The sequence below is a fragment of the Polyodon spathula genome, chromosome 42, assembly GCF_017654505.1.
Source record: "Polyodon spathula isolate WHYD16114869_AA chromosome 42, ASM1765450v1, whole genome shotgun sequence".
Classification (NCBI taxonomy): domain Eukaryota; kingdom Metazoa; phylum Chordata; class Actinopteri; order Acipenseriformes; family Polyodontidae; genus Polyodon; species Polyodon spathula.
The window spans coordinates 961584-989548 of record NC_054575.1 but is presented as its reverse complement, the minus strand read 5'-3'; the positions used below and the strand labels follow the sequence as shown (position 1 = coordinate 989548).

Below are 27965 nucleotides of genomic sequence, written 5' to 3'. Positions count from 1 at the left end.
CAGAACCTGCCACAGTGTCACAGTGTGTTGGTGCTGATGGCAGTGACGGGCAGGATTACAGGCAACTGTTTCAGTACGTTTTTAAAAATTTGGGAGGCATTGCGGAAAATGCCTGGGCACTTGCCCTTGGTTATTTCGTGCCCTGCGTTAATTGCAATCATATCGGTCCACTTTTAAGAATCAATCGATTATGAGAATTAAATAGTCCAGGATGGATTTGATTCTTATAAACAGAGTGCGCTGTATTTGATTAAGACATTTCAATGGTATCTTTCTACTGCTATTTCAAGTATGTGAATGTTATTTTGTTGTGATTTTTCATTTATAATGTAATATTTAGTGAATGGGAACCAATGGACAGCTTTTTTACTTGACACTGCATTCTATTCAGTGTTTTATGTATTCTGATTGTCTATTGAATAAGGTTTTAAAGCTAGTTGTCAGTGTTTTTTTAAGTTAGTAAAGGGGGCAAATGCTGGTGTGGGATCTAAGTATCTGTCATTAGCCAATTAAAATAGGACTCTTATCAATACACTGGCGTAAAATGTGACTCATTTATTTAATCTTTGACACATATTTACATTTAAATTACTTTTTAGGCTGATAACGATGAAGAAAATATGAATCAAGATACAGCTAGCTTGGAATATTGTTATAATCAGAAATGTGGTCAGCAAAACACACCCTGGAGTATAACAAAATAGTTTCTATGTTTGCTGTGACTCTAGGATTAAAATGTATAATGAGAATGTTTAACATGTATGATAAGAATATTTAAGTAAAGACATTAGGCAGTGAAGATATTGTTAGCATGTTATTGTGTTCCACTGTTTAAATATGTGAGCTGAATTATCATATATATATATATATATATATATATATATATATATATATATATATATATATATATATATATACAGATATTTAAAAATACATGTTAGAGTTTTTAATGCTCCATATATTATTATTATTATTATTATTATTATTATTATTATTATTATTATTATTATTATTATTATTATTATACATCACAGTTGTTTATCCTGAACACATTGGGCTAGTACACTTTTAGAACTGCCTTCACAGGGCACACTTTGAGGGGGGCAGGGTTTTTACCATTTTTATTTAAGCAAGGAGAGAAATATGGAAACATTTTCTCAGTGAATCTCTCTTTAAAAGTGTAAATAGGTCTCATATCACTGGCATCAAAGAATGCCACCTCCCCCCTGTCAAAGTCCAACAAAACTCTGATCTTCTCTGGTTTATTCTTCAGAGCAAGTGGTGAAGGTTCTGAGGTGCAGGCACTGTACCGATCCCCGTCCCTCTGGGCTATAGCCCAGTATCCTTCTTCTGGGTTCAGATTGATGCTCCCTTTCCTCTTACTGGATTCCTTTGTCACACCAAGATCCCATTTAGTTTTGCTCCCCACCTCAACATCCCAGCAGTGTTTCCCTGAAGTGAATCCCACAGAGCCCACCACAAAAACACAGTAACCAAACCGCTCTGGGTTGTCGGGAAGCTGCTGTCTATCATCACTGTGTCTGACACTTGTTAGATCCTCAGACAGTATCAATTCAGGGTGTGCTGTGTTGGGATCCAGAGTCACTGGAGCTGAGAGGGGAAAGGAGAGACCAGATTAGAAATGAGAACATCTACCTGCACACTAAAGCATTTTAATACATTAGGAGAGAGGAGTTGTATATTCTTTTGCATTATTATTACGCATCATTTCAAATAATAAAAATCAAATCATTTTCAAAACTCGAGCTTGTTAAAATATCACATAAACAGCCCGTAATCCTGTTTAAACCCTGTAACCAACCACAGTTTGCAAAAACCCTGCCCTGATTACTGTGAGGGTGTACAGCATATAAATGCTGAACAAATGTCCAGCTGGATGGTTTGAGTAGAACTCTGGTTAGTGAGAATTGTAGCTGCTCACAGAGTTCTAGAACAAAGCTTATGGCAGGGTAGGTGTGAGAATATGGCTAGAGCCTGATTATGATCAATTATTTAATTAGCTTCAGTATAAAAAGGGGAGAAAAGTGTTTGGTGGAGGGAGTTGGTGAGTTGTGGTTTGTTACTCTTTGTATTTTTGTTTTCTTTTTTAATTAATTTATTTATTTATTTGGGGTGGATAAAGTTCAGTGAAGGCTCTGCCCAGTCTGAAATCTTTTCTTTTGGCCCTTGAGATGGGTTTTTTTGTTCCTGTTTATTGTGTTTGTGACTTGTTTTTTGCTTAACCTTTTATTTTTGCTCTGTGAGCAGCAGTGTTCTCTTTTGCATTTTTATCTGTTTGTTTATTAAACCGTGCAGCCACGCTTAAACCGTAGTTTCCTTGTCTCCGAGTCTCCTTGCATGCCAGTACCACCTGGGCTCGCAACACTACCCTGTCACAGAGCTCTAGAACACAACACTAACATGCTTAGAGATCTGGAAGAATTTTAAAAGACAATGGGCTTAACTCAATCTTTTTTTTACAAGGAGTTTCAATGCAGACCAAAATGGCATCAGAGAGTATTTTCCCGTCTTGGAATGCTCTTTCAACTCCAAAAATATGGATAGCTCAAATGTTTTAATACTGAATTGAGAGGTCATCTCTCCGATGGAAATAATTGTATTTGCTATAGTCCTGTACATTTCATTGAGTATTATCATTGATTGTAAATAGCTGTATCTTGCTGCATACACACATTGTCAATTGCGGTTATGTGTAACACCCCCCCCACTGTGATGCTGGCCCACAGTACTCACTGTATTGAACAATTCCCAACATCTTCTCCCACACTTTGTACTTCAGAGAGCCCAGGTGCTCGGCTACATCTATCAGTGCCCCTGAAACACATTGTGGATCCTGCAGTGTGCGCTCGGCTCTGCAATAATATTCAGAGTTAGTGCTGCTAGGTGTTTGCATTCAATTCAATACAAAATAGGAAGAAAGGCAATATCTTACATACCTTCTCTTTGTATCTTTGTAGCTCTGAAACAATGAAAAACAAAATAGTGTTAAAGTTAAATTCAAGACGTTTGTGTTTTTATGAACAGAAGCAAAGCATCCCTGGTTGCACAGCACTAGAGTTTTTATTACACTGAAAAGCTAAGCGAGTGATTAATGAGATATGTTGAAGTGGAGAAGGTGGCTTCACAGAAACAACCCTCCTTTTAATTTCCTTCAGCAGCTTTAATGAACTGTACTGATGGGCCATTTTTCTTGTTTTATTTGTATACCAGAAGGAGTGACACAAGCATTGGATTCTCAGTGATCACAAGAACAACGTGACTGTGTGTTTATAAGTGTTTTACCTGAAGGAATGATACTTCTTCTGCTTTCATTTCCCGCTCCAACACTATGATTGTGTTTGAAAGGGTTGCTATTTCTCTTTTAATATTCTCCAACTTGTCTTCGAGGAGTTTTCCCTTTTGTTCCTCTTCCTCCCACAGTGCAGCTATCCTGGCCTTTTCTTCATCTCGTAGAAACTGGTGAAGTTCCTCAAACTCCTCCTTTATCTGCCTCTCTGTTTGCTGGGCTTGTTTCTACAACAAGTAAAAGAACTCTTTGAAGTTGGTTTGGGTGTTGAGTGAAAATGTGTGTTCTGTATTTTTTTAAAATCGTTAATCTAGTTCTCTTACCTTGATGTGCTTTGCTGTGTCATCACATTCATTTTTAACTTTATTAAATGATTCCAGCTTGTCCTGCAAGGGCTTCATTGCGGTTTTGAGTTCTTCCTGAAATAAAATGAAACCCAGAGCTTGCACATTACTGTCAACACATACCAGTAAGAATGCAGTATGTCAGAAATCCCCTGAGCATTGGGGTTGCCAGCGGACAGTCTTGGAATCCAACAGAGAATCCCGCATCCAGGCTGGCCAGCTGGAGGTCCTGGCTTTCAGTGACTGAAGATAACACTTTGGCTTATGTAAGAGTTCACTGTGGACTGGGTTGTGATTTTCCATATACAGATGAGATTACCAGTTCTACACAGGAGATATGTGTGAAAATAGTGTGACACACAGACAGGTGATCAGACAGCATCCATATGCCTCCCAACTTTCAATGTGATACTGAACTTTTTCTAAAGATTCTCCCTAATAGGTTTAATTAGCTTTGGACAAGCAATACTCTTCATATGCTTATATGTAGGGGAAGAAGCTATCACAAGTAAAATTTTGGTAATATCAAAAATATATATTTTCTATAACATTAATATGACAAATTCTATGTGTGCCTCCAACCCTTAAAAAGTCTGTATATTGGAAGTATACAAATACTCTGAAGGGCTTTATTGCATTTATAATCCATGTCAAACAGTGGATTTAAAAAAAAAAAAAGAAAACACATCATAATATAATATATATATATATATATATATATATATATATATATATATATATATAAGGTAATATAATATATATATAGGTTATCCAATAAAGAGACCAAAAAAGTAGTCCCATTAACAACTTTGAACTAAAAACTAAATTAAGCTGAGTAAATGAATTGAATTGAAACATGCAAAATTAAATATATTTATTTTTAAATGTGTTGAACTGTACATTGCCATGAAAAGCTACACCAGGAAGCAAAGTTCAGACGATACTAAATTCATTTTTTTCTCAGTGCGAGATGCTGTTGTTTCAGCAGAACGAGAGACGGGATGAATAAAAATGAATCTCGGATTTCAATCATGTTTTAAGGTCTGTGTTAGGGTGGATAACGTGCAGACGTGTGATATTATTTGAAGTGACAAAGCCGGGTGAGTGTGTATATTAACAGATTCCCCAGTTTTCTTTTCATTTAGACCGTGGGTGATTCCAGCTTGGAGACTAACATAGCTTGAATTTGTATATTCTTCTCCTTGGTCACGTCTTACATTTTCATATTGTTTTGTTAAGATGTACATTGAGGGCTTGTCTAATTTGAAGGAACTGAAAGAATTCCTTTGCTATGTTGCATTGTGACTGATTGCTGTGTCAAAGTATAAGTGTGCCATTTTGAGACGTCCTGCAATGTGTTGATACCAAGCTTCTTTCCAGTTTAAAATACTAATTTTCAAATACTAACATTCATTAAACATTATAAAATACATTTAGTGTATGTAACATAACTGTTATTTTGTATTATTCCAGCATTTAATAATAGCGCTTACTGGTAGCCTAAAACTTAGTTTCAACCTTCATTGTATATAATTAATAACATGTAAATAAACATTTTTCTATTACAACTAAACTTTTTTTTTTCAGATTAATTTCTTCATCTTTTTAGGTGTAAAACTGACTGCACATTATAAATGTGAAGTGGATAGGGAGACATGCATCGTTGCTCCACTATAGAGTCCACTCATTGTTTTCAAGCCTAATTATATTGTAACTCTAGATATAATATATATATATTATATATATATATATATATATATATATATATATATATATATCAGATACTATATATATATATATATATATATATAATATATTATTATATAGATCATATATTTTGTTTAGTTTATCTCATGTGTAAAAAAATCAAATATAATAAGTTGCTTTCAAACCTTATAATCCCGTGCAACTTCTGTGACTGGACGGAACTTGTGATTTCCATGTTTCTCTGAAGTTTGACAAACTACGCAGACAGGCTCATTATCATCCACACAGAACAGCTTCAGTTTTTCATCATGCAGACTGCAGAGCATTCCAGTAGGTGCTGGAGGTTTCTGACTATGTTCTTTTAAAAAGGACTCCACAATATTCCTGAGCCTGAAATCCACAGGCAGCTGAGGGCCTGGGGACATCTCCCTGCACACTGGACATTCCTGTTTTTTCGAATCTTGCCAGTAGCAACCCAGACATGCTTTACAGAAGCTGTGGTTACAATGAAGAGTTACGGGATTCTTGAAAATCTCACAGCACACAGCACAGGAAAGCTCTTCTTCCAGACGAGAAGTGTTGGCTGCCATTTCTGTACAAGTCACACCCTGCCTTGCTCTCTCTAATGGCTCCTTATAGTCAAGGAAGAACGTCAACCCACTTTCACTTTCATTCTGCTTTGTTATGACAGATGCAGTATTTAACAACTTTGAAATTTTAATTTTTGTTCTAAATTTTAGTAGCTCCGTTTTCTAAACCACGTCCATGCTCAATTCCAAATGTATTTCCAAATACAAACTGTTTTAACCAAAACTAACTAACTAACTAAATAAATAAACAACCTTCAACTTCTGTGTACAGGTGTAATATATCCAATGCCACAAGGGGGCGGTACATTGTATTGCATTTGTTTTCTTATTTAATGTGCTCAATTAGACATTTCAGATTCAGTGTATTTTTAAATAGTCACGAGGGGTGATTACATTACAAGCTGTATTGAATGCATGAGATCATGTAGTGTCTATTCAACACATTTAGATGTGGGTTTACATGTTTCTCTGAGGGAGTCCTGGTCTAAGGAATATACTCAAGAAAAGATTAATAGCCATTATTGTCACATTACAGTTGAAGTGTATCAGTGTTTCCAAAGAGCTCTTTCAAATGTGTTGTATGAATAACACAATATGAAATAAAATAACCCTTTTTTTATTGCTGAGGAAGCATGTCATACCATGTTCACCTTTTCTTTCGTTATTTGTTTTATCGTTGATCCAAATTCTCATATAGCTAGAATATTTTCTGTATTTAACTGTATTTTTGTTGACAGCTTATTTATAAAAACAAAGGCATACACTTCAGATTAGAGTTATTGAACTATTAATGAACTAGTCATTATATGGACTATAGTGACCCTAATGGCATCTCACTAACACCAGGCTTCTAGTCAGATGCGATGCAAGGTGCACTCATAATAGCTTCCAGTCCAGACAGCATGTATGCTTAATATCCAACAACCAAAAAACACAACTGCAGCTAGCTGTCTGCTTTTGCTCCTTTTGGTGAGAAATAAAAGAAATAAAAATAAAACAAAATAGTCTGGGTACACAACACACTAAAAAAATGACATTTAACAGTGAATGTTTACATGTGATCTGGTTTAACATGTAAATTATTAAAAAAGAATACATTTACACATTTCTTCGTAAATACTGAGAAAGTTATTCTTAACATCATTATTAAAACAAAGAAGCATCATTTTACAGAAATACTAAAGCAGTGTGTGGTGCGCCCTGTGACTGATTAAAATTAAGGTGAAATAAAGAGACACCATCAATTGTTCTGTTATTTCCTTCCATGTGGAATATTTATTTTTATTGTGTTTATAACCACTAACACTGGCATCATAAAGAACATTATATATTTTTTTACTTTTATAATGAAATTCTCATTGATACCCAACACATCAGACTAGTCCACTTTTATAACTGCCTTCACAGGGCAGATTTTAAGGGGGGCAGAGTTTTTTCCATTTTTATTTAGGTAAGGAGAGAAATATGGAAACATTCTCTCAGTAAATCGCTCTTTAAAAGTGAAGATAGGTCTCATATCACTGGCGTCAAAGAATGCCACCTTGCCCCCGTCACAGTCCAGCTGAACTCTGATCTTCTGGGGTTTATTCTCCAGAGTGAGTTGTGTCACTGGTGAGATATATGCACTGTACCGATCCCCGTCCCTCAGGGCTATAACCCAGTATCCTTCTTCTGGGTTCAGCTTGATGCCCCCTTTCCTCTTACTGGACTCTTTTGTCACACCTAGGGTCCAGTCAGTTTTGTTTCCCACCTCAACTTCCCAGCAGTGTTTCCCTGAAGTGAATCCCTCAGAACCCAACATATTAACACAGGGATGAAACCGCTCTGGATTGTCAGGAAGCTGCTGTCTATCATCACTGTGTCTCACACTTGTTAGATCCTCAGACAGTATCAGAGCAGGGTGTGCTGTGTTTGGATCCAGAGTCACTGGAGCTGAGAGGGGAAAGGAGAGACATGATTAGAAATGAGAACATCTACCTGCACACCTGAAAGTATTTTAATAAATTATGAGACAGGAATTGCATATTCCATTTAGCAACACTTCTTTTCAAATATTAATATTCAACATCAAATAATTTTTAAAAGCAGAAATTTGACTGTTAAAATATCACAGAAGCAGCTTCTAAACATTTAAACCAGATGTATTCAATGTGTGTAAAAAATCTTGCCCCGATTGGCTGAGAGTTTGTACACAGAGTTCTACATATATATATATATATATCCCCCCCGCCTTTCCTTCATCTCCTCTGTGATGCTGCCCCACAGCACTCACTGTGTTGAACAATTCCCAACATCTTCTCCCAGACTTTGTACTTCAGAGAGCCCAGGTGCTCGGCTACATCTATCAGTGCCCCTGAAACACATTGTGGATCCTGCAGTGTGCGCTCGGCTCTGCAATAATATTCAGGAGTTAGTGCTGCTAGGTGTTTGCATTCAATTCAATACAAAATAGGAAGAAAGGCAATATCTTACATACCTTCTCTTTGTATCTTTGTAGCTCTGAAACAATGAAAAACAAAATAGTGTTAAAGTTAAATTCAAGACGTTTGTGTTTTTATGAACAGAAGCAAAGCATCCCTGGTTGCACAGCACTAGAGTTTTTATTACACTGAAAAGCTAAGCGAGTGATTAATGAGATATGTTGAAGTGGAGAAGGTGGCTTCACAGAAACAACCCTCCTTTTAATTTCCTTCAGCAGCTTTAATGAACTGTACTGATGGGCCATTTTTCTTGTTTTATTTGTATATCAGAAGGAGTGACACAAGCATTGGATTCTCAGTGATCACAAGAACAACGTGACTGTGTGTTTATAAGTGTTTTACCTGAAGGAATGATACTACTTCTGCTTTCAATTCCCGCTCCAAATCTGTGATTGTGTTTGAAAGGGTTGCTATTTCTCTTGTAATATTCTCCAACTTGTCTTCGAGGAGTTTTCCCTTTTGTTCCTCTTCCCCCCTCAGTGCAGCTATCCTGGCCTTTTCTTCATCTCGTAGAAACTGGTGAAGTTTTTCAAACTCCTCCTTTATCTGCCTCTCTGTTTGCTGGGCTTGTTTCTACAACAAGTAAAAGAACTCTTTAAAGTTGGTTTGGGTGTTGAATGAAAATGTGTGTTCTGTATTTTTACCTTGATGTGCTTTGCTGTTTTATCACATTCATTTTTAACTTTATTAAATGATTCCAGCTTGTCCTGCAAGGGCTTCATTGTGGTTTTGAGTTCTTCCTGAAATGAAATGAAACCCAGAGCTTGCACATTACTGTCAACACATATCTGTATAGTGCCAGTATGAATGAAGTGTGTGAGAAATCCCCTCAGCACTGGGGTTGCCAGCAGTCAGACCTGGAATCCAAAGTATGTAAAAAACATTGTGTGACAACCTTCAACTTATAGTATGATACTGAACTGCTGCTAAAGATTATTCTTAATAGGTTTCATCACACTTATGTGTAGGGGAAGACGATACTAATGTTTTTTTTTTTTCCACGAGTTTTGGTCATATTTAAAAATGAATTGAACATATTATCTTTTCTTGCTTAAATTGAAATGGTTGGAAAGATGTATCCAAAGTTCTTTGTTTTCTGTAGATTGGTGTTGTATGAATATATTTATGTGACCATGTACTATAACTTATGAGTTCATAGAACGTCAGTGTGTAAACAACAGGAAATCAGTCATTGTGAAAGCAGACATTGGCAGAAGTAGGTTGCTAAGGCAACAACCGTTTTTAGGCTTTGTGGTTAGAACTGTTTTTCAGGTTCAGCGATTTATCCAGCATACTTTGTTTTCTGTAAATTGACGTTTCAGTTGCAATACTGCAACTTGATATGGTTCAGACTGAAATTATTGAACTCTGTGTGTCACACGCAACATATTTTAAGTTGAAAGGGGTTGAGAAAATTCAAGGGCTGTCCTGTCACTTCTGGTTACTTTTACAGCTTGGTGACATTCAATAATCAATTCAGCCCTGTGACAGGGTACATTAGGATACGATTGTAGAGAGACAGAGGGGGTTGAAATGTCATCGTCGATTTTATGTACGTGTTTGTATTTGTATACCAATCACGTGTAAAGTCAGTTAAGTACTTATTTATTTATTTATTTTTACAATAGAATGTCTGCATGTACAAAAACTTGGTTTCAAACCTTATAATCCCGTGCAGCTTCCTCGACTGGCTGGAACTTGTGATTCTCATGTTTCTCAGAAGTTTGACAAACTACACAGACAGCCTTGTTGTCATCCACACAGAACAGCTTCAATTTTTCATCATGCAGACTGCAGAATATTCCAGTAGGTTTCTGTCTGTGTTCTTTTAAAAAGGACTCCACAATATTCCTGAGCCTGAAATCCACAGGCAGCTGGGGGCCTGGGGACACCTTCCTGCACACTGGACATTGCTTGATTTTCTTATCTTGCCAGTAGCGATCCAGACATGCTTTACAGAAGCTGTGGTTACAACGAAGAGTTATAGGATCTTTGAAAATCTCACAGCACACAGCACAGGAAAGCTCTTCTTCCAGACGAGAAGTGTTGGCTGCCATTTCTGTACAAGTCACACCCTGCCTTGCTCTCTCTAATGGCTCCTTATCATCAGATAAGAACTTCAACCTACTTTCACTTTCATTCTGCTTTGTTATTACAGATGCAGTATTTAACAACATTTTTTTAAATTGGAATTTACATTTTTGTTCTACATTTTAGTAGTTCAATACTTTAACGATGTCCATACTTAATTATAAATGTATTTCTAAATGAAACCTGTTTAACCAAAAAAAAAAAAACCAAAAAAACACAGCCTTCTACTGCTCAGTTGTGATATACCCAATGCCACAAGGGGCAATATTCTATTGCTTTTATATTCAGTTTTAATTCAAATTGCATTGCTGCCAGGCAATTATTTTACACTGTACCCTATATAAGCTTAAGAGCAATGCAAATTACTCAGAAATAATGTTATGCAATTATGATAATGAAGGTTTCAATGAGTGCATTGGTCTATTTAGCAGCCACACTTGCAGAGTTAGGAGTACAGTGAGCAGTAGTCACTGTATGACATTTGTGGAGCACGACAATACAAACCAAAAAAAAAAGAACAAAGTCAGATAAAGGACAGCAAAGTCCTCTCGGCGCATGGAAAATAAAAGTTTCCTGAGAAGGAGCTGAAAGTCCTTATGCTGAAGTCACTCAGCATGAAACAGAGTTGTTTGGAAAAGCCTCAGCCAACATCAGTTATGTGAGCATCCTTAGGAAATGATATGTACTGGCCTGCCCTTTTCATCCAGAAATGTTCCTAGCCCTCTGGAAACGATGGTTTGGGCTATCCCTCCAGACATTCCAACTGTGGTTAAAAAGGAACCAGAGGCTAAGTAGTGCAGAGAATAGATTGACGTGGGCGTCTAGCTCATCCCTCAGTTCAGTTGGTAGGTCTAGTATGACCTGCAGAGTTGACAATAATGCTTTAGCTCCACATCCTCCCGTACCCCAAACAAATCACTTTGTGTGTGTCCTTTACATCACTGCCTTAATATCCAGCACCCAGTCCCTGAGCTATATACATTATAACTTGCAGTGGAGAATGCTCTGTGAGAATATTTAATACATACGGACAATAAAGGTACATGAACGCGCAGACCCATATGTGTTACACGACTGGAGAAAATTACATTTTAAAGCCAAAAACCGCCAAAATGACCACTGTGGGGCTTCTAATGTTAACCCAGGAGGAAATTATGTTTACTGAAACTCCATCTTTAACTGCCACACCTCACACCCCCTATCCATGTGCAGTGGCCATCAGAGCCACAGGTTTATTATTATTATTATTATTATTATTATTATTATTATTATTATTATTATTATTATTATTATTGCTCATCATGAACACATTGGGCTGGTCTACTTTTATAACTGCCTTCACATTCGTAGGGGGGCAGAGTCATGATGTAAACAGTTCTCATATCACTGGCATCAAAGAATGCCACCTCCCACTGTCACAGTCCAATTGGTCTTCTGGGGTTTCTTCTCCAGAGTGAGTCTTGTCTCTGGTGCAGTCCTTGCCCAGTACTGATCCCCATCCAACAGGGTTACAGTCCAGTACCTTGCTCCTAGGATTCCCTTTCAGCTAACTGAACTATTTTGTCACCCAGAATCTAGTACATTTTTTTTCCCTATCTCCACATCCCAGCAGTGTTTCCCTGAGGTGAATCCCTCAGAGCCTAGCACATAACCCTAGTAATCAAATAACTGGGTTGTCAGTCAAAAACAAGCTATTGTTCATGTTCATTTTTTAATTGTTCATCTGTTTTAGAAAAACAGTGCCTTATATATTAGGTCACTGGGGCTCACGTGGTTTTAGTGCTCTGTGATGTTGAAACAATAACTCATGTTTGGGAGCATTGGCTCAGAGCTAAGCGCTCATCAGTAACTATAATACACAATAGTGTGCATTTGGTTGAAAATTACATTGGTTACATTGTTATGGATCTTGCGGGAAAAACTGATAACGTGTCATATATGAGAAGGTCCTTGTACATAATACATTTATTTTCAACTATTATTATTTAAAAAATATATTTAAAAGATTTATGACAGTGAAACGTTACAGTAAAGAACGTTCTCTTCTCGATTATTTTCCTGGTGATTGAATGGGACGTCTTTTAAAAAAGGTTTGTTGTTCGAGGAACCCATCCACTGTATGTCTGCATATATAATGCCCTGGGGGTCATTATCAATCTGTCAAAACACAAGAATTAGAGTGAAATTAGACAGATCCAATTATAAATTAAAAGGTCAGAAAATTCATATTTTCAAAATCAGCTGTGAACTAAAAATTCATTATCAGCTTTACTAAATTATACAATTGTACTTATAGTCACACTATCAGCCATTCATTGAAAAACCTTTGCAGTCTAATTCAGCAATCCTTCTAAATTAAAATATATTTCCATTTAAAATTACAGTAAGGGCATATGTTATTAACTAGCAAGGAACTTTTAAGAACTGTAAGGTCTGCAATTAAATTGTTTCTTGCTAGTTGTATTCAATTTATACTTTTTTTCCCCTTGCTCTGACCAAAGGTGTGAAGAAATGTAGAAAATAGTGACATCTACTTAAAAAAAAATCACAATACATTGTTAAAACAAAACACAAACAGTCTTAACTCTTTCTTTCTGAGATCATCCTTCAAATCTGATTAATATTTTGCATATAATCTAATATTACCAAGATAACTTTTTTTTTTTCAATACACCAGCTTAGCTAGCAAACTTGCAAAAAAGCACCTCAAGGGTTTTGAATATTTTGCATGGACAATTCTAAGGTAACATCAGAATTATTTGGCTAAATGCCTTAGATAATGTGGGATTATGCTAAATGAATAGGTACATTATTTAAATGCATACTCAATATGTAAAATGTAACATTGCTTGCTGAATGCAGTGACGGTCACAAAAAGAAGGTGATTGTAAACAAGCACTGTGTCTAGACTGAAGACAAAAATGTGCAACTGCTCTCTGGATTGTTCTACGGAGCTTTGAATTTGGAATACCCTGTTTTGGGTGTCATCTTTGGGCTCAGGTATCGGCCACAGGACATCAACATAGTCACCTGAAACAGAAGAAATCTTTCAGGGCAATGCTACACAATGCCCCCTGCTGGGGTACAGAATGAAGGAGTTCCGTCTGGTCAGTAAGAAAGCAAACTTGCACACGAGCAATGCAAAGCTGCTGCAAGTGAAAATAATGCACTTGTCTTTGCCACTGCATGGCATGAGTTCAATATTGTATTTGGTTAACAATAAAGGTTCACTATAAATAGAGCTTCGGATTTTCAGTTTTAACAAATACAAACTGATAAAACACCCCCAATCCAGCACAAATGAACTAGGTGCATAGCCAACACCAGAGAATACTGGAAACGGTTATTCGATTTATGTTGACTTAACACCTTTCCCATTTAAAAAAAAATAAAAAATAATACTAAATCAACGACCTTTCCCAGTGCAGTTTGGCAGTGTCCCTCCCTCCTGACTTGTATCTATTGATTCATTCTGAATATTTAAACCCACTGTAGAAGATGCAGCCAGCGACGTGTGATGTTATGCAGGAAAGCAGGCATGAACAAAAGGCACAAATTCATGTTTTTATTAAGAACAAGAACAAAAAAAAAAAGAATAAACCATACATACTACTAAGAAGTTTAACTATTAACATCTAAAGTAGCAGACAACAATGATAAATAAATAAATAAATAAATAAATAAACAGCAAACGTTAGGCTTAGCAAGGCTTCAAGCTATACCCTGTCCTCTCTCACCCAGACTGACCAGAAATGCCAGTATTAATACTTGAACAGATATACCCCTCCTCTGACTTTCTTTATCACTGGAGTAGCGTAAATACTAAATTTATATATCATAGCAAAATGAAAAAGGTCAACTTTGAGTGAAATGTCACTCTAAATACAAATAAATGGCCTTTTGCTTATGAGTGAAACAGGTTATCTAAAAACACATGTACGATACAAACTAACAATTATACTGTATCCTCGATTTCTTACATGTGATGATTGGAGTACAGTTTTGAATTGCTTACCTATCTGTTTTCGAAAGCACCAATTGCAGACAGAAAGCAGGATTGCAGTTGCAATAATGATGGAGAGGCCAATTGCTATTTCCAACACAGGCGCCATCCTATCCATATATATGAAAAATAGTATTAGATTATTAGAATACTACATATATTATTCATTCCCATTTAATTCTAAAATGACCACCAACAATACTTTTGGGATCAGCCTGCCTCAGGTCAGATATTCACTGAGCATTTTATGTCAGAGATGCTGATAGGCCCCTCCGGGAATGACGTCCTCTGTCCCGCCTCCCAAGAAATCAAATAGTCACTCCATGGAGCTCACTTCCTCTTTTGCTTCTCACCGCGGTAAGGTATGGTACGGTAAGGTACGGTACTAACCTGTCCAGCTGCTGTGATTGAGTCTGTATGAAATAGCTCTCACTGGAGTTTACTGTAGTTCCCCTGCTTTATTTTTAAGAAAATGTTGCTGAAAGTCAGCTTGCCACTTCCCTGGGATCAGTAACTCTGCTTCTGTGAACTGAGCTATAATCATTGCACAACTGAGCTTCGTTAAATCTTTTTTCTTTTCCACGAGTCTGCATCGCTTTGTATCACAGACTGCTTTATAAACTCACAGCATCTGCTGTTGTGTGTGTATTTCTCCTGATATTTGCAGCTTGAAAAAAAAAAAACAGAGATGCTTGATTTCCTCCACCGGGACCTGGCTCTCCCGTGACCTGCTGTTGAGTCGGCTGTTGTCTGGGCTCGTCCGCTCAGAAGGCTTGGCCTAAAATAAAACACCTGGCATGCTGACTGTTCTACCCCCACAGCTTGACTGTTGTGTGTGTGTGAGAGTGTGTGTTTTTTCTTCTAATGCTCTAATACTAATAATAACAGCTAGACAATATGTGCATCCTCCACTGGGGCCTGGTTCTAACTTGCCTCGCTGTTGAGTAGACTTCTCAGCCCGCCCGCCTTCTTATCTGTCTAACTGTCTCTTAGCAGCTCAGCCCATGCCTACCGCAGCTCTTTCAGCCTGTTCTCCACTTCGGTGTATGCTGAGCGCTGCCCCGGTTGTGTGACTGCAGGCGGTCCAGGCCAGGCTATCGCCCGTGCTGCACCCTGGTGCAGCACCTTGCGCTCCTCTCTGTACTGATCTCCTGTTACTTGACAGCAGCCACCCAAGCCTGTGTATTCACCCCAGCGTGTGCTATGTGGTACCCTGGGTTGTGTGACTGCACACGATTAAGACTAGGGGCCTGTCCTCTGTACCCTTGGTACTTGCACACTCAGTGCTCGGCATACTCGTGCCTCTGTGCCTCAGTGCCCTCACTGCTTTGGCGCTTCGGTGACTCAGCACTCCACTAGTTAACGCCCCTAGTGCTTCACATCCCTGGTCTCCCATTCATTGGAGGAGACCTTACAATGCTCTGACCGAGAACATGAGGCATCTCAGCAGGTAGTCTCAATGTTCACTTTCAGTGCTCCGGTGCGAGACAGAACGAGGCGTCCACCTTTGACATATGCGGTGACTCGAACAGTCCCAATCCCCACTGCCCCGGGCTTCTGTGGCAGTTTACAGCAGTACATATTCTAATAATATTGCTCTTGAAGTCTAGATATGTATTATCCAAATATCTGTTGTAATCCTGTCAATTCCTTGGAGAACTGCTGTCTGTCTGTCTACATGAGCATATATACAGTGCTCCCTCGCAATAAGGCTCTCAGTTATAACGCTCTTACAGTATGTCCCCCAATTCCATATACTAGTGATTTATGCAATATTTCTACAGTAAATACAGTACCAGTGTTGTTCAAACTATAACCAACTTCTCAGTCTAACTTCCGTTTCTGTTTCTCCCTTTTGATAGTGTATCTGAAGTGAAGAAATGCTGCGCTGGCACTTTATAACACAGACATCTTATTCAGCATTTGTTTTATAACTAAGTCTGTAAATATTACGTGGTTGTCTTTCCTAATGTATTTACTTTTTTGCTGCGAGAGGAGCTGCGGCTTTCTCTGGGAGACGAGACACTTCAGCCCCGCTCCGGCAGCGGAACCTGGGGCGAGCCCGTTCCCTCTTCCCCTCTCCCGACCCGCTCTCCTTCTCGCACTTGGTTTGCTTGTCTGTCGCTTCGAACTGAACTCCAGACTGCCGTTTAGCCAGGCTATTTTTAGTTTAAAAACTGCTAATTAAAATGATGCATGAGTGGGAATGTTACCTTTTTTAATTTTTTTATGTAAAAAATATAGCGTTGATTACATGATGTTTTATGCATGGCTAATGCATGGAAAGTAACCTTTTTGCTTCATTCTATCTGCATTATAGTGAGGGAGTTATTTTATTGTGTAGTTTAATCAAATTTATAACGCTCTTCGGTTAGAACACTCATATTGTTTTGTCCCTAAAGACCTGCATTATAGCGAGGGAGCACTGTAGTCTGATGTCTTATTCTATTACTATTACAATAATTTTGAAATCTTGAGATTTTTGCGTTTTGGATTTGAGAGCAACTACAGATATATTTGCCCTGGCATCACAAATTTGGAACGACTTCATTGAAAACAACATTGCCTACTTTATAGCTAACCATAAAACACTACATGGACAATCTGCTGTTCCTGACAAAAGCACACCTGTCAAATTTGGGATCAAGTTATGGCTATGGTAAGCGGACAATACCCTACCTGTGTAAAGATGAAACTCGCCCAGCTGGTCAGAGACTGGGTGATGTAACTGTACTTAGGAAAAAGAATAAATGTTACCAATGACAATTTAGATTTTATTTTACTGTAATTAGCAGAAAAAAACAATCTGGTTGGAACAGTAAACAAAGAGAGAAGAGAGTTTCCACCATCTGCGCAAAACTTAGTACTCAGTGAAATCAATGTCCAGTTGCTGTATTTTACAATGTACTGGACATGGCAGCTGTCAATTCCTTTGTTTTGTACAAGAATTGCACCAGGAAAAATATCAGTAGGAGAGATTTCATCTTGATGCTAGCCACAGAGCCTTAGCAGAAACATTTTTATCAGGAAATTGCAAAGCATTAGGAAAACGCAGCTCAGCCTGCATATAGTGACACACCCAGCAGAAAACAATGCCAGGTAAATTAATGCAACAAAAATAAAACATCTGATATCTGTGCCCAGTGTGAAACACCAGTATGTTTCACTGAATGCACATTCATATTTTCTTTTTGATGTTATTTTTGTAAATAATTACTTTGGTTTTACATTTTTATACCAGTTTACACACTATTTTCTTTTCAAATGTTTATTTTATTAATTTTTTTGAAAATAAAGCCTTTTATGTTTATTTTTTAAATTTAAATATGGTGTTTCTGTTATGCAAATGTTAGATATGATGTTCATGAATACGTCTTTTGAGTTTGTCTTTCAGTTTCATCGAAGCTGTTTAAAATGTACCAGCCAAAATGACTGCTGTCAGTGGTTCTAGGTAGTAGCGTAAACCTAGCGATTCTACTGTTAATGTGGTAGATCCCTCTATGCCTTCATTAGGCACTAAGTCCTTGAGGTTGCATGCTCGCACCTCTAACTGTGGTTTTGCGGTCTCGAGATGTCCCTCGTCTGCTGTCTCCTGGGAGGTCGCATCGGTCGCCTTCGAGGGTTCTGACATAAAATGCTCAGTGAATACCTGACCTGTGGCAGGCATAGCCCAAAAGTATTGTTGGTGGTCGTCTTCTCTTTCAGGATGGAAAAGGAGGTTTTGGTCCCAGTTCAGCCTCTCCTACATGGCACAAGGCAACCCCAGCTCAAAAGAGGAAGCTGGTAGTCATTGAGGTGCAAAAGCAGGAGGAGAGGATCAGGTGTGTAAAGGCCGTTTCCCAGGCCAAGCAGGGAGAATGGATGAGATGGGAAAGTGTGTAACAATGCAAGATCGGCTGGCAAGACCTGTGGACAATGAAACAGAGCAGGAGCAGTTTCCTCATCAGATCAGCATATGATGTTCTCCCATTCAATCCAGACAGTTGTCATGGTGATGCGCTGGGGAGAGCGCACTGGGTTGATCCCCGGAGCCAGCATCACAGCCGTTGTGTGTGCTGATGCGCTGGGGAGGCAAAATGAGCTGATCCCTGGAGCCAGCATTACACTTCAGCAATCAACACCAGGCAGAAGGATATCTACATCATCGGATGGAAAGAAACGCAAATGGATGGAGATGCAGATGGATCACATTAGTTTACTGTAAAGCTATGTCTTAGTTGGTGCTTATCTTCAAAGTTCAAATCAGCATGAAGTTCAACATCTACTCTCATGTAATGGAAATCATAATCATTCAGGGAACTAGGGTTACACTTGTAACCTAACATATCTAACTATAGCTTCAAATAATAATAATAATAATAATAATAATAAATAATAATAATAATAATAATAAAGAAGAAGAAGCTTGTTCAGAAAGCAAGTTGTTAATTTAAAAGTCATAAATTTTAATTTTTTAATCATACTGACTTATTTCCATAAACACTTATTTTCAAAACAAACATTTTACTAAAATGTCTTGTAGTCATTATTTTGTTATTTTAAATAATAGTTGCTAAGTGTATGGCAAAGTAGTGAATTTAATATTTCCTCTCTGGATATTTGTCAAAAAGACCATTAACCTTAAAAAAAAGAAAAAAAAAAACTACTGGAGAAACGACAGGGATATGTACCAGAAGATGAAAAAAAACAAAACAAAAAAAAACATTTAATGACAGAAATCGAACATTTTAAAATGTTACACTGAATTGAACAGCCCATAGTACACTAGAATATGAATACGGTCACATTCCCGTAATAATTACCAGTGTCCTGAAGCTATTTATCTTTAATACACATAGAACTAAATGTTTATTAGATAATACTTACTCAAAAAACATATTTTAAACATATTTAAATCATGTTTTTTGAGTGTCTAAAGTATATATTCAAACACTAAAAATAATTCTAAGATGTGTTTAAAATGTGTTGCATACTATTTTATTTTTAATCAGGTTTACAGTGCAGATGGTTTAAAAGTACAATTTATAAATGAACTATAATTTATATTTATAAGACACATACCACATAACACATATTGTGTAATATATATATATATATATATTATATATATATATATATATATATATATATATATATATATATATATATATATATATATATTAACCAGAACTTAGAATGTTGTAGTATTGTACTGATTTCAAAATAGGAATGGGACCTTCACCTAAGTTGGCAATGCGCAGAAACTGATTTGTTGTACTACTAATCAGAAATATGGAAACTTGACTAAATAAATGCTATTACTTGCTTTCAACAACAGAGAATTTCTACTTAAAGACAATTCTAACTTGCTTTTCACTACAAGACATCTTACAATGATAATTCTTGTTGGTATGCAATGTATGGGGAGGGAGTAATAATTTGATGTATGATTTTGTGCTGTTGAAAGCAAGCAATACAGTTTACTTAGTAGAGTTTCCACAAATCAAATACAGGTGTTGTGCTTGTCTGCTCTGAACACCTGGAACGAAGTTAGGAAATAAAGAAACATATTACAGGAGAAACATTTACATTTTTTGCTCCAGTGCAAAATTCACTCCACTTTTTCGAACTGCAGAGAAACTCAAGCTAATATTTCAAAACTGAAAATAAGTTAGAATTTGATTTATCTTTTCCATACCTACATTGTCGCTTGCTAGATTTGCACCTTTAAACATTTACAATTACTTTCAGAAAATCAGTAGAACATTTTGCGCTGGAGCAAAAAGCTATCAAAAACACCCGTTTACTCCTGTAAGCTAAATTAACATCACAATTTTCAGGTTTTGCAGAGTGAACTTTTTGATTTGTGTAGTATTACCACATCAGAAATCCAGAAAACTACTTTTGGACAATGCTAAAAAGAACAACTACATTTATATTCAGATGACATAAAAAAAAAAAAAAAAAAAAAAAAAAAATGTTAAATACCGATCTTTACCGTTCACTTTCTAGAAATAAAATGTACAAATAAAACGTCAGCATTACGAATAATACATGACACGAGAATGTTTAATAACTGCGTGGATTCGTTTAAAGTATTTCATCCACAGCTGTAAAGCACTCAATAAACCTGAATTAAGAAATACATTAAATATAACATTAAATAAAAGCTTTCAGACATTGAAAAAGACCTCTCAATGAAACGTTTGCGTTTTTTCCCACCTAGTTATTTAGTATTTCTTACAGGTTTCAATACTCATACGTACCTTGCAATGTATTATATTTTCTGATAATCCTTTTGAATCACAATTTATTTTCTAATCTCTTTCAGACTGCCTCCAAATGATATGTCTTTGAAACCAGTATCTATCAAGCTCTCAGCTGAATAACTTCATGTAAAGCTGGAAGTTGTTCCGAATTATCTCCGCCCATAATGTCTGTCATACTTCAAATATTCACCAGAAATGACTCCTCTGTTCCTTTAACAAAGTTTGGTTATGTATTCAGGTGTTTTTGCTTGATAACACTTGACAGCAACAGCATGCTTTTCCGAAAGGGGCAAAATAAGAACTCAAAGTGATTTCTTAAACCTGATTGGGGTCACTAAATATATGGCTTTCAAGGGTTTTAGATGAAATGAATCATGTATTCACTTATTGATGCTTTAAAAATATAAATCAAGTGACTTGATTACATTAATCAAGCTTTAAAAATATTTTTGTGACCTAGCTCTTATTTCCCCCCTTTTGAAAATGATGCTGTAACTATCTCTAATTACTGTGTATTTACATAGTAGTTACACAGTAAATACAGGTGTACTTACACATAATTACAATATTATTATGCGTAGTTATAATGTATGTAACTTTTTTTGCACTATATATGTAAGTAAATAATTGTATCAGAAAAGAGTTAGGGTTAGGATTAGGTTTAGGTGTAGAGTTGGTTAAGGAAAAGGTTTGTCTTCGGTTAGGATTAGAGATATTATGCAAAAAAAGTACATTGTAACTATGCATAATAACATTATAATTATGTGTAAGTACAGATGTATATACTAAGTAACTACTATGTAAATACACAGTAACTGGACACAATGTAAAGTCTTACAGATTCCTGTACTGCATTTGATCACTACATTATTTACAGTATAAAAAGCTCAGGACCTGTGTCATTTGTGCAGCACTTAAAAAACCGTGAATGAAGCTCATTCTGGTCAAATATTTATTTATTCATGTCATTTTGATTATAGTCTGTCTGTGTATAAAGGCAATACAAAATATTTGAGAAAGGAGAGGAAGACTTAAAAAACAAATTGAAGTGGCGTGCTGCTTTTTATATGGAAAATGAGAAAAAAAAAGCGGGTTGTGTAGAGGATTTATATTGGACCCTGATGCACCTGAGTGGTTTTATTGCATTTTAAAGGTAGGCTTCATGCAATAGCAGTTTGATGTTAATTTCAGTTAAGGTTTGCAGAAATAGAAACGGTGCAAAGTTTTTTTTTTTTTTTTTTTTTTTTTTCCGTGGTTAGAGTGTTGGTGGAAACTTGCTGAACTTGTTTGCAATGTTTAATGGTCAGGGTTGTTGCGGTCTGTGAAAGACGCAGTGCAGTAGAAGCAATACCAATACAGTGATGGATATTTCAGTATGCTGTATGCAAAACAATGTCTGTGGTAACCACCTGTGGTGTGTATAATGAAGTACACAGTGATCAGAGGCTTAAGATACACTTGCTAACTCAAGGTTATCTATCTGACTATATCTAACTTCCTTTAATGAAACAAACTTATTCACAAGCCAATCTTGACTTTATTAGCGTCTAAAAAGAAAAAAGCTGGGTGTCTAACATCTTTCCCTGTGTTAGACACACATGTACTATTCCCTGGATAAACTGCACTTTGCCCGAGTAACATTTCACATTAAACTTATTAGACAGTTCAAACTGTATTTAACATTTGCATTTGTGGTTAGTTGATCTGGAATGTCTCAATCAGGCCATGCTTGTTATGATGTAGAAAAGAATATTTATTTATATATTTGAAATTTTTTTCAAATATATATAAAACCAGAGGACAAACAGTAAATTATTTAAATAAACATTATATGGTGACATATCCCAGACGTTGGTGTTGATGTAAAAAGTAATAAAGAAAGTAGAAAGAAAATGTACAAGACTTCTTCCTGTAGGATTGACATTAATTTAGAACAATTTGTAGATTTTTTTTTTTCACTTTGACATTATGGACTTTTTTTTTTGTGTTGATCAGTGGCAAAAACTCCTAATTAAATCCATTTTGATTCCATGTTGTAACACAATAAAACGTGCAAAAGTCCAAGGGGGGTGGGGTGAATACTTTTGAGAGCCACTGTGTGTATTGGCATCCCTTCGTAGGTCTCATATTGTATAATAAAGTAGTTTTTGTTATTAATTTATAAATAGTAGCATGCAAACGTATTATATTACATACCTCAAGATGTGTCATTTATATCCGTTATATATCTACCTGCAGGAAAACCTCTCTATGTGAGAACTCCAATTTCCAAAGCTGGACCTTCCAGTCCTGGTCTTTGCTCCAACTCTATACTGAATTGTTTAATTAAACCTACTAAACTTCCTTCTAGACCCTGAAGTACTTAATTATGTAATGTTACCTGTTAAACCGGGAGTGGAATGGCCGTCCAGGACCATGATAGGACACCTCTGTACGAAATTGATACTCTTTCTGGAATACCCAGCGAAGGCCAATGACTTTGCACAGCTTGACATGGTTTATTTAAACGACAGTGACCGCTGACAAGACTTTTGTGGTCTCCACACGGTAGAGCTTTCATCGAGAGGGCACTATCACTGTTAGAAAACTATGGGCAGGATTTTAAAGAACCAGCGTTTGTATCAAACTCATGGCATAGTAACGAAAGCTTTAGCGCCGGTGAATTTCAAACGAAAGGTGTTAATTAAATAAATCCGCTAATGCTTTTAAATTGAGTCAATGAGGTCGTTAATGAACACTTTTCTCATTAAAAAGCTTAATTGTCGCAGGTCACGTACATCACTTCCTGTCTCAATGATTAAATATTTTATGGTACATTTTTGCAATCTTTTTTTGGTTAAAAGAAAAAAAAAAGCACAGTAAGCCATGTATGTATATTGATTGGAATTTATTTGACATGTAATTGACATATAATTGACAATTTTAGGCTATAAATAATACATTTGAAGTGCCATTTGTGTTTGTAGTTGTTAGTTATTATACATGTATACCAAGTCTAAAACCCTCTCACACACATAACCTTTAAATAGCTTAACCCCGAATTCATTTAACTTTGTTAACAAGTGTTAGCTGTTCCTTGCACAAGTCTATCTGTTTATCTAGCTTGGCTCTCCAAGTCTTCAATGAGGTATGGATCACAGTCTTGCAATACTCTGTAGAGCTCTTGCACAGCCTGACTGCCTTTCCTTTTTACTAGAGAGACCAAGGTGTTGTTCTGCTCAATCCTTGTTCCTCTCTGCAGGATCATCTCCTGCTCCTCCTCATTGATCACCCCTCTTTGCAGAAGCTGTCTGAGTATTGGTTGGATCATGCCGAGTCTCTCAGTCACACTGCACTCATGTTGCTGAAGAAAACAAGCGCCTGGAAGAAAGACAATCCCACACAGGATTTTGCTCATACCTTAGTTCAAATGACATAGAACTAATAAAATAATACCAGTAAACCGTATTGCTATCACTTTGTAGGTTTCAGATTTCCTTGTACAAATGACTAAGGTAGCACTTATATGAAACTAATGCGATAGATTATTTATTAAAACACAGACTAGACTGTACATTTTTAAAAGCACAGTGATAGGACCCATTGCATGAAAAAATCACTAAACATTATGAATTCCTTTTAACTTGAACTCATACTGAGAAAGCAACTCACTCCCCTTTTCTTCAAATCAATCAATACTTCCCTTATTCACATGTTTCCAGTGTTGACTTCTTCACACAGAGTGGTGAAGGTATGAAATAGGATCAATAGTCATGTTGCTGAGGCTGAATCATTTGGAGCTTTTAAGACCCGAATTGACAGTTTTGAGAGTAATCAGCTACGAAGAAATGCATGAGTGTCGATGGGTCAAACAACCTCCTCTTGTTAACATTTCTTACTGTACGTTCTTATGTTTTCATTCAAGTTTTCTTAGAAATGCAGGAATATAATTATGTTCAACGATATACAGCAAATGTTGTTTCATAAAAACATTAAGCTCCAAGGTGAGTGATTCATGTTAAGTAATGTTGTTAACATTATAGTTTAGGGATTTGTTTTGGTTATATAAATCTGTAAACATATCAACTAATTGTGACGCAGGCTATCCATTTAACAGCTTACCTTCAGGCTCAGATTTTTCAAAAGACAGTCTCTGATAATCACCTGGAAAATATAAAGTGGTTTAAGTAACATTACTATGTATTTACATAGTAGTTACTTTGTAAATACACATGTACTAACTTACAATGTACTTAATGTGTACACTTTTTGCATGATATAACCATATCCCTAATCCTAACTGTATCCTTAACCCTAACCCCCCTAACTCTATACCTAATCCTTTCCTGATACAATTGTGCAACTTCGGTAACGGATAATTGCAAAGCATATGACATGGTTTATTTAGATTTCCAGAAAGCTTTCGACAAAGTCCCACACAAAAGATTAATTCTCAAACTGAACGCAGTAGGGATTCAAGGAAACACATGTACATGGATTAGGGAGTGGTTAACATGTAGAAAACAGAAAGTACTGATTAGAGGAAAAACCTCAGAATGGAGTGTGGTAACCAGTGGTGTACCACAGGGATCAGTATTAGGTCCTCTGCTATTCATAATCTACATTAATGATTTAGATTCTGGTATAGTAAGCAAACTTGTTAAATTTGCAGACGACACAAAAATAGGAGGAGTGGTAAACACTGTTGCAGCAGCAAAGGTCATTCAAAGTGATCTAGACAAGATTCAGAACTGGGCAGACACAAGGTAAATGAATTTAATAGAGAAAAGTGTAAGGTACTACACGCAGGAAATAAAAATGTGCATTATAAATATCATATGGGAGATACTGAAATTGGAGAAGGTATTTATGAAAAAGACCTAGGAGTTTTTGTTGACTCAGAAATGTCTTCATCTAGACAATGTGGGGAAGCTATAAAAAAAGGCCAACAAGATGCTCGGCTACATTGTGAAAAGTGTTGAATTAAATCAAGGGAAGCAATGTTAAAACTGTATAATGCATTAGTAAGACCTCAACTTGAATATTGTGTGCAGTTCTGGTCACCTCGCTATAAAAAAGATATTGCTGCTCTAGAAAGAGTGCAAAGAAGAGTGACCAGAATTATTCTGGGTTTAAAAGGCATGTCCTATACAGACAGGCTAAAAGAATTGAATCTGTTCAGTCTTGAACAAAGAAGACTACGTGGCGACCTAATTCAAGCATTCAAAATTCTAAAAGGTATTGACAGTGTCGACCCAAGGGACTTTTTCGACCTGAAAAAAGAAACAAGGACCAGGGGTCACAAATAGAGATTAGACAAAGGGGCATTCAGAACAGAAAATAGGAGGCACTTTTTTACACAGAGAATTGTGAGGGTCTGGAATCAGCTCCCCAGTAATGTTGTTGAAGCTGACGCCCTGGGATCCTTCAAGAAGCTGCTTGATGAGATTCTGGAATCAATAAGCTACTAACAACCAAACGAGCAAGATGGGCCGAATGGCCTCCTCTCATTTGTAAACTTTCTTATGTTCTTATGTTCTTATGTGTGCTTACATATATCATGCAAAAGGACGAACATGTTAAGTACATTGTAACCATTCATAACAGCATTGTAATTATGTATAAGTACACATGCATGTGCTATGTAACGACTTTGTAAATAAACGGTAATTAGACACAATATAAAGTGTTACCATGGTTTGTTTTCAAAATGTAATTTCTGATTGGAGAAAGATGTTACAAAAGGTTGTTTGTAGCCTTATATTAAAAACTTGGCTAGACATTCTGGGGCATATTCATAAAATCGGTTTAACAGATTTAAATCAGTTTTAGCTGAACCATCTAAATATGCTAGACATCACTGTTTAGCTATGTTCTTACAGATACAAGTGATAATGCTTGCTGTCAAGTGTAATCAATTGTAACTGAACACATGTAAATTAGCCAATGGTGTAAACGGACACTTCTAAAAATATATCTGTTATTTATGGAGGACAGCTCGGCTCGAAGCTGTGATTTTTTTCACCCATACAATGTTAAAGTCAGGTTGACTAGCTTCCCATGGAGGGCAGAGGGTTAGGGTTAGTGTTAGCGTTATGCAGCACTTAATTTGTAAAGAAAGAAGTGCTGGGGCACAAGCCATGACAGCAATACCGTTCTTAAGAACCGCGCAGTCAAAATTTATAACAAGTTTATTTGAAAGAGTATTGTAGTACTAGTGTTAGATGTTTACAATCACGTATTCTACATCATATACAAAGTAGTAGTATGTGCAGAAAAATGTATTAAAGTAACAAAAAAAAGGACCAAAAGAAGAAACATATGCCTGTATACATAGGCGCCTAACCGATAGGGCAGAGGGAGAACGTGAGACCCCCACTTTGATTACAGGGTGGGGCTGTATATTCTACCTCTCCACTTTTTTGTTCTGTGTATGCACTACTATTCTGTTTTGCAGATAAACGGTTTAAAATGAAATACAAAAATGGAAAGGCATTCGGGAGGACTCTAGAAGGGCGACACTGATTAATAAAAGAGACAATACACTGCTCCCTATACAAACATTTGTTTGACCCAAGGTCTGCACTGTATTAATATTTAACGTTATCAGCGTTATGTGTCTGCAACAGAATTACAGAATGCACTGGGCAGTTTGTGGAAATTACTAAAAAATATGAAGTACATTTAGGCTAGGTAGTGGTTACCTTAGTTTGTTTTTATTCTCTATTAGTTAATTATTATTATTACTAAGAAGAAGAAGAAGAAGAAGAAGAAGAAGAAGAAGAAGAAGAAGAAGAAGAAGAAGAAGAAGAAGAAGAAGAAGAATTTTATTGATTTATAATGTGGGAAGTTAGCAGGGGCGGACAGGCCTGAACACATTTAAGTTCAACACCAACACTAAATGTAACATAGTTACTGTTATCAAGCAGTAATAATGATCTGAAGCAGCGGTATTTCAAAATTACAGAATCACATTTTAACTTTTGTTAGGATCCAGGGGTTTTCATTAAAAACCTGTCATTTTTCTTTATTGAAATAAATGTTCAACTTTCATACTGACGCTTGTTGTGTGCTACTCATTTAATCAAACCATTTATTATAAGAATTTGCTTGTATCGTTTCAGACGATTTTCAAATCAAATAAGGCAATCGAGTCGCAGTCTTTCAGGTCACAGCCAGTGTCATATGGCCTGTAGCAGAAACCGTAAAGTAATTA

The 27965-nt window shown here is 36.5% G+C and overlaps 3 protein-coding genes and 1 long non-coding RNA gene across 5 annotated transcripts in view; all 4 read right to left on the bottom strand.

Annotated features, from left to right (window-relative positions):
- Window positions 1-976: 976 nt before the first annotated feature.
- LOC121305279 (zinc-binding protein A33-like) lies at window positions 977-6185 on the bottom strand. The gene is made up of 6 exons (XM_041236853.1): window positions 5544-6185; window positions 3631-3726; window positions 3304-3534; window positions 2958-2980; window positions 2755-2873; window positions 977-1611 (listed from the first exon to the last, which is right to left on the bottom strand). The coding sequence occupies exons 1-6, from the start codon at window positions 5946-5948 to the stop codon at window positions 1058-1060; spliced, it is 1428 nt and encodes a 475-aa protein (XP_041092787.1). The 5' UTR covers window positions 5949-6185; the 3' UTR covers window positions 977-1057.
- A 1033-nt stretch (window positions 6186-7218) lies between these two features.
- LOC121305276 (zinc-binding protein A33-like) lies at window positions 7219-10551 on the bottom strand. 2 transcript variants are annotated; one of them, XM_041236846.1, is made up of 6 exons: window positions 10090-10546; window positions 9073-9168; window positions 8771-9001; window positions 8425-8447; window positions 8221-8339; window positions 7220-7880 (listed from the first exon to the last, which is right to left on the bottom strand). In XM_041236846.1, the coding sequence occupies exons 1-6, from the start codon at window positions 10483-10485 to the stop codon at window positions 7327-7329; spliced, it is 1419 nt and encodes a 472-aa protein (XP_041092780.1). In that variant the 5' UTR covers window positions 10486-10546; the 3' UTR covers window positions 7220-7326. The 2 variants fall into 2 exon arrangements, with proteins under 2 accessions (XP_041092781.1, XP_041092780.1); XM_041236847.1 differs by lacking the exon at window positions 9073-9168 and having other exon boundaries at window positions 7219-7880; window positions 10090-10551.
- Window positions 10552-12290: 1739 nt separating this feature from the next.
- Window positions 12291-14623, bottom strand: LOC121305336. Its single transcript, XR_005948063.1, has 3 exons — window positions 14535-14623; window positions 13491-13549; window positions 12291-12676 (listed from the first exon to the last, which is right to left on the bottom strand). It is a non-coding gene; the product is annotated as an uncharacterized LOC121305336 (long non-coding RNA).
- Window positions 14624-23661: 9038 nt separating this feature from the next.
- The window catches only part of LOC121305275 (caspase recruitment domain-containing protein 8-like), a 22909-nt gene continuing 18605 nt past the window's right edge, over window positions 23662-27965 (bottom strand). The window contains exons 10-11 of the mRNA XM_041236845.1: window positions 24872-24913; window positions 23662-24130 (exon numbers count right to left, since the gene is read on the bottom strand). Of these exons, the coding sequence (XP_041092779.1) occupies window positions 23865-24130; window positions 24872-24913 (308 nt within the window). The 3' untranslated portion in view covers window positions 23662-23864. The remainder of the gene's footprint in view (window positions 24131-24871; window positions 24914-27965) is intronic.